Source organism: Crocodylus porosus, unplaced genomic scaffold, assembly GCF_001723895.1.
Source record: "Crocodylus porosus isolate Cpor-Errol unplaced genomic scaffold, CroPor_comp1, whole genome shotgun sequence".
Lineage (NCBI taxonomy): Eukaryota > Metazoa > Chordata > Crocodylia > Crocodylidae > Crocodylus > Crocodylus porosus.
Window position 1 is genome coordinate 47,726,029 of NW_017728918.1, and position 7,473 is coordinate 47,733,501.

General features: G+C 36.9%; 1 protein-coding gene across 1 annotated transcript in view; it reads right to left on the reverse strand.

Moving 5' to 3' along the window:
* Nucleotides 1–7,473, reverse strand: part of KHDRBS2 (KH RNA binding domain containing, signal transduction associated 2) — a 739,858-nt gene that overhangs the window by 594,221 nt on the left and 138,164 nt on the right. Inside the window, exon 2 of the mRNA XM_019537588.1 lies at nt 2,725–2,852. Within this exon, the coding sequence (XP_019393133.1) occupies nt 2,725–2,852 (128 nt within the window). The remainder of the gene's footprint in view (nt 1–2,724; nt 2,853–7,473) is intronic.

Below are 7,473 nucleotides of genomic sequence, written 5' to 3' on the forward strand. Positions count from 1 at the left end.
TGGAGAAAAGTGATTTGATTCAGGGATTTGGATCACTATCCCAAATGATTTGGCTTAACTGACTTTGAAAGATTCAGTGCTGATTCAGAGACTGGGCCATAGACTATAATGGGGAAATCACTGAAATACCTATAATTTTGTCATTTTTTGGCAGGGTTGGATGACAACAGCAGGGATGGTAGCCCTTCTGAGAGCATGAAGTCTGCCAATTTTCAAGGAGATGGGTGCAGAGGTTTCTGAGAAACTGTACCTCAAACTGCTGAAAGCAAAACTCGTGACGTGTGACTTTGTGCGTGTGTTAAGGCACAGTGGGATGAAAACAGCAGGGATGGTAACCTGTAACAGGGGACCTTCCTGGTGCTCAGGCAGAAACAGCTCACAAAAGGCACAGAAGGACTGCAGACAGGCTTATGTGCTGTTTCTATGTCCTTCCCCCAGAGCACTGTGATTGGAAGGGGACTCAGGGAAAGATCACAGTCACTGGCCAGATACAGAAGTCAATCTTTCCACCCCCTCTGCTCCCCTTCCCTCTTCTCAGTTTGTTTGCCTGAAAGACTGCCTTCCTAATCTCCAAATCTTTTCCAAATTGATTTGGAGGCTCTGGATTCAGTGATTCAAACTCCAAATTGGGCTGAATCAAATCAGCACACCCCTACTAATTAGTCAACTCTGCAGGAAACATCTTGTGTAAATGTACCCATTGAGACTTAAAATAACAGATTGTAGAGGGGAAAAAAACATTGTTCAGTAGTTCCATGGGATTAATCTGATGAAGATATACTGTTTATTTTCTTCAAGCAAGCAGAAAGGATTGTGCCATAACTGGTACATTAATATTAGATAGCCATTGCTAATCACTGACTCAGATATCTTTTATGCTATCTGCCACCAGCAATTTCAGGAATCAAACTGCATACACTTGGGTAGAAACAATTTTATAATATTCATTCTGCAGCCTGAATTATAATATTCATTCTGCAATTTAGACACTAGAAGAATTTGTACACTGAAATTAATTCTTGTTTAGGACTAAAAATCTGCTTCTCATTCTAAAGGTGGAATGGACTCTTCAGTCTTCTTCAGTCTAGAATACTGGTACTCAGCTTATGGATTGAGAACTTGTGTTCCCACATTCAGTTTTGAAAAAAAGCATAAAGTGAGTGATCTAAACCTTAAAATTGGTTTGTTGATTGGTGGGCCACAAAGAGTCCTGGCAGCCCAGGAAAATTTAAACCAATGTGTAATATATATCTTTCAGTCTGGAAGTTTGGTAGGAAATCAATAAGAGAAACTTTCTGAGAATATATTTTACACTAGTTAAAAAATAATTTCTTATCTACAATACAGATAATTTGTCTGACTGCTTAAAATCCCCAGAAATGTTTTATAACTTACATTTCTCATTAATATAACAAGTTCATTAAAGTAAATGAAGGTTAATTGAATCAACGGAGGTACTATATTTGAATAGATTATTGCATTTCTCTTTTAATAGTTTATCTTTCATTCTTCTATCTTCATGTTCTGAACAATTAGAATATCAAAGAGCTTTCATAAAGATACAGTACTATTATATTATTGAAAATTTCACCTATAGCATTTAAACAAAATATTACAAATCTGGGGAAAGTACCTCAGGTTACGAAGCAAGAAAGTAATTCTTTATGTATCACTGTGTGCATTTCTAAGATCTTTACCATTTGGATGATTACATTATCTCAATTTTATATTCACTATTCAGGAGGTAAATGTCAGCTTGAATCACTGAATCTCAATTTTTTACACCTTTCATTTTGGTTGATAGGCTTTTTACCCGTTGTAATTTATTGCTATTACTGATGAAAGTATAAAATGAAAAGCTGAGAGTGTAATCAAGGGTAATGGTGAACCAAATACCATGTGATAATAAATCAGCAAGCAAAAAATACTCTAGAGATAAATGAAGATGTTTACCATTTCAGTTTGAATACTGTTACAACAACTGTTTATGTAAAATACAAGTCTGAACAAAGAGAACTATATTTTCTTCTTTTATGTAAAATACTACCACATGTCTTGGCTCTTTATTAGAGAGAGCTGTGTAGACATCCTTTGAACTTGAGAACTGACACTTATGGCTCGCACATGAATTCTGAATTATTTTGTGATATAAATTTTCATTTTAAATCACAATATATAATAGGGAAAGGAAAAAAATATTATGCGAGAAAATACTGTGGCAAAAAGATGTGTGAATTTTAGAAGCATATATAATGTTAAAATCATAGCCTGTGACTATCCAAATGTCTCCCTTTAAAATTAATACAATAGGAAAACATCTGCTAGCTCTTAAGTGAAGAAATTATAACAAAAGCTGAGTAGAGACAGTTATTTAGCATAGCTTTACCTTCTTCCTCTTCAATATTTCATTCATGTTTCATCATTAAATAAAATACAACTAAAAAAAATTAAGGCAGTCAATATAAAGGCAGAACTCCCAATGCAAATCAATAATGGTGCATCTGATCCAAAACTTATTAATGTAAATGGAAAAACTCCCACTGAGTTTAATGAAGTTTTGAATAAGGTCTTTCATTAGGATTTGGACCACACATTGTCTGATATGCAAATAAATCCTGGTAGAAAAATTTCATACCCAGCTTTTATGTATCCCAAAGCCCTAAATATCTTTTGTAAGTCTCTGCTGTGAAAAAGTAATCATATATTAGATAACAGTCACTGTACCTTTGGATATTGTTTGACAGGAATCAGTACTCTCTCTGACAGCTTTATGTTTTTGTTGCTGATGACATCGAGGTATTTCTTTTCTTCATCTTCTTTTTTTCCATCAGAACTCTGAAATTTTTCAATTTCTGAAAAAATTAAGAAAAAGAAAATGTAATCCATGAAATGTTTAGTCTTGTCCTCAGAAATTCTATTTACCATATCAATCCTATTTTTAAAATTAAGTTAAAAGTTTGAGCTGCATACTAGCACCAGTTTGAGCTGTATGCTAGCTCCAGTTAAATTAGTGGGAGCTCTACCAGTCAATTAATAAAAACTAATATTTGACACAATGATGGAGAAGAAAACTAGAGAAATGGCATTCAAAAGCCCTCAGTGGGAACATCTACCTGAGACACTTACTGCAGAGTTACATAATTAGGTCCTCAGTAAAGCATCAGTGATCTACATGTGCTGAGCTATTAGGCTGGAGCAAACTAATTAACTCTACCATAGGTTAGTACTTCAGATACAAGTACTAGCCTATGGTTGAGTTTACTCCACTGCAACGCACATGAGATACTGGATGGGCTGAAGTTGGTTCAGTGTGGGGGCTGCCTGCTGGCTAGCCCTGCACTGAAGCACCTTTGTGCCCCAGTCCCTCAAAAGCACATTGAGTTGGATCAGAGCAGCCACCAGCTGGCAGCCTGCAGTGCCCCTGCTCAACATGCAAACACAGTGCCCAAGAGCAATAAACTCCAGTGCAAACTGTGCCAGAGTTTATTGCGTCATATTAATACTCACATGTAGATGTCCCCAATATTGGTCTAATTTTGTTCCCATGGAAGCAGATAATAAAACTCTCATTGTTGTCAGTGGGAATAGATACAAGCCTATATTGAACAACTTACTTTTGAAAATCCCATATGTAATTCAGTAATAACGAAAGATCCACCTCAGCCTACCACAAGAAGTAGTGGATTGGCTAAGCTGGATAGCATTCCACAATTATCATCTGGCTGAATTTAAGATTATATTTGAAACAGTTTGGCTTCAGAATGAGACCCTTCAAAGCTGAAAGATCCAAGAAGTAACATTTTCATGTAGGTCATGATTAAAGTTCAGGCCAATTTTTATAAGTAACGCTACTTCTAGTATTTTTGTACCTATTGTTAAATAAAAGTTTTAATTAGGAGATATCATACTAAAATGAGAAATTCTGATGCCTTTTTTATCTTAAGCTCACAAAAATAGGGGTTAAAAAGGCCATTTGTTATTGTACTGAAGTTAGAAATTCTGGAATAATACTCACTAAAATCATCTCTTAGTTTTCAGCATATATTGACTAGTGTGCCCTGTGTTTTTAATTGTTAAAAAAAATTAAATGACAAGACCAAAACAAGTTAGACTAAATTTCCAGTCTGAACTACAGCTGGGTGTATTAGATGACATTGTTCTATGAAATAATAGTTTTTAAAAGTATTTGATAGTTTCCCCAAATTGGCCTAAAAATATTCTGATTGGTTTAGTTATGAACAATGTCACATGTGAAAACTGGTTGCAGCATGGTAAGCAAAGGAAAATGATAACACAGGAATATATCACATTGAAAGAATTATCTATTATCTTGAAATTTTGTGATACTGTAACCATGATTAAAAGGTCAATATTAATAGTAATATCTTTATTAACAGTTTAATAGTAAATGGTAGAACCTGAGCTACTGTAAGTGCTTTCCAAACTATCATTTGAGAAGGAGCAGTTGCTAAATCATGGAGCTCCTGACTAAGTAAAGGAAGAGAAGCACATAAGAAAGGAGTGGAAAGGTGTCATGTTAACTTGATTTACAATAAGCTGCAAAACAAAAGTGTGCCAAAGATATCACTGTCTGTACTAACAGTGGACAAACTGCTAATCTTTTCATGCCAATCCAGTTTTTTTTCCCAAGTCTTCATTAATCTTTAGCTCTTAAATACCACGATAGGCTTAGAAAAACTTAGAAAAAAAACAAGACACATCCAAAAAACAGTAACTTGACATATGAAATTAAATTTTGAAGAGGTGTAAACAATGGTAGAAATTGGAAAATAATTTAAAAGGACTCTGAGGGCATTTATAGACATGCTCCAAGAGGCAGAGAGGGACACTTTAATTAGAGCAGCCCAGAGTGTCACCTGTATCAGCATCCCTGTGTTGAAAAATGGTGGTAGGAAAGCTTTAATGAAAGCTCCTTGAACAAGCTTTAAAGCACTTTTGCCACCATTTTTCATGCTGTGCATTTAATCAAGTCTGTTCCGATGAACTGCAATTACAGTGCATCGAAGCAGCCACTCTGCAAATGTACAGATACCCTGAGACGTTAATTTTTATCAAAACTAGTAACAACAAAATGAGTTTGTTTGCAAAAATTGAGCCAACTACACCAGAAGAAAATGCGTGTAATACATAATAGTCATCAAGAATGAGAAATCTGGAAAGCAGTCAGTAGGTATCTAGTTAAGGCATGAGTTTGTAAAACAATAGCTACATAAAAATTAGCCAGCCCAGGTAGAAAACATAGCATTCCAGAAAAGGGAAGTGTTGTATCATCTGTTCTATTGAGCAGTTGCAATCATACCAAGAATATTGCATTTTAGTGCATCTCATTACTCAAAAGCTAGGCAAGCTGGAAGGGAGTAAAGAAAAATGTAAATAAATGTTTAGTGTAAGTTTTCATTTACAATGAAAAACTAAGGAAGGGAAAAGGAAAGAAGAGGGCCAAGAACAATTTAGAAATTGATTAAGATAAATAAACAGCAAGAAGGAGAATGAATCATTTAGAAAGGTACAAAGTATCAAAAGTAGGAGTAATGGAGTGAAATTAAGGTGAGGAAAATTTCGGATTTATGCCATGAGAGACTTCCTATACTGAGAGCTATTAGGCTGTTCATATTCTCAAAAGCAGGGTAGGAAAAAGGTCCATCATTTTGGACTAACAGATTATACCAGACAAAGAAAAAACAAATATACAACATAACTAATTTTAAAATATCCTGAAGGTGGACAGACATGTTCAATTCATCTTCAAAATAAATCAATGATACTATACTTTAGAGTAGCTAGAGTTTATTATTTGTAATTTAAAGGATCGTGACTTATGAGAAAAGGCTGAGTGAACTGGGCTTATTTAGTTTGGAGAAGAGAAGATTGAGAGGGGTTTTTCAATTTTCACAGTACTTTTATAAACACCAATTCAGATAAAAACTTGTGCTAAAAGTTCATTCTGATTTAAGCAAAAGCATAAGTGTTACTATTAATTGAGATGTTTTCCTGAATCTTAAATATTAACTAAATTATACTATTAATACCCTGTGTGGTAGTTAAATGAAATTATTGTATTCATTTCATAAACAGTAAAAGTGGCCTTGGGAAAGTAATGGGGGGAATCATTTCCAATATGAGCTTGCAAAATTAGAAACTTAATTAAGGTACACAGTAACATTCAGGTAGGTTAGGGGGAATGTTAGATCAAGTTAAAAATAATCTTAGTTATCCAATCTAAGGTAAATCATGATGGGAGACTAGTGGGAGGGCAATCAGGCTCTGTGTGGGGATCAGGGTAGGCAGGTGGGATCTGTGGGGGATGGGAGGGATCAAGGGGTTTACAGAGAGGGATTGGGGGGGCTAGGTACAGGGCAGGGGTTGGGGAGGTGGGGAGACGGGGGGAGTTATGAAGACCAGGAAGGTTTTGTGGGATCAGGAAAGCTAGTGCTGACCATGGGGTGGCCTGGGACGATGAGGGGCTCTACTCCCCACCCCCTGGGACCAGGAGCTATTTTTATCTCCCTTCCCCCTATAAATGAAAACCCCTCCCCAGTAAACCAACCCACCTGTCTGTCCCCCTCCCTCTCTTTTACTTCCTTAGTTCCTGGCACTGGTGAATGCTGGTAAGACCAGAGCCAGGAGCAGCTTGTTGGATGGGGGGTTTGGCAGGCTTGGGGTGGAGGTCTGGGTGGTACATGGGGGGAGGGGCTGGGGGGCTAGAAATAGCTTGATTAGCTGAGGGGTGGGAGAGTAGGAGAAGTGCAGTGCTGGGACTGGGGCCAGAGGCTGGGCCTTCCCAGTCCAAAGCTGCTCTGGGAATTGTATAGAATTTCAGTTAGATTGATCTCTCCTGATCATATTTAACTTAAACTGCCTCAGAGGTACACTTAACTGATATCAGGTTGGATTTTTTTTAGGCCAATTTAAGTGTCCTGAACTTCTGTACAGTTTGGACTTAGATCCACCTAAGTAGGGATCTAAGGCCAGGTACAGACATTACACAAAAAAAACCCAACAGTATAAGTGATCAAAAACCAGTCTAAATCTGTAACAGAACAAACATTCAGTGCATGCAGATTAGTTTTAAAATGGCCGGATGGATGTAGTATCAGATATGCTGGAGGGCAGGGTTAGGATTCAGAGAGACCTAGACTGGATGAAAAAAAAATCATGATGCTCAAAAAGGAGACGTGTAAAGTCCTGCACTTAAGACAGAAAAATCCATGCACTGCTACAGGCTGGGGGCCAACTGGCTAAGCAGCAGCTCTGCAGAAAATGACCTGGGAACAATATGTTGAATATGAACCAGCAGTGTGTCCTTTTTGTGAAGAAGGCTAACAGCATATTGAGCTGCATTAGTAGAAACATTGCCAACAGATCAAGCGAAGTGATTTATTTCCCTCTATTTTGTACTGGTGAGGCCACATCTGGAGTACTGTGTTCAGTTTTGGGCTCACTAGAGAAAGA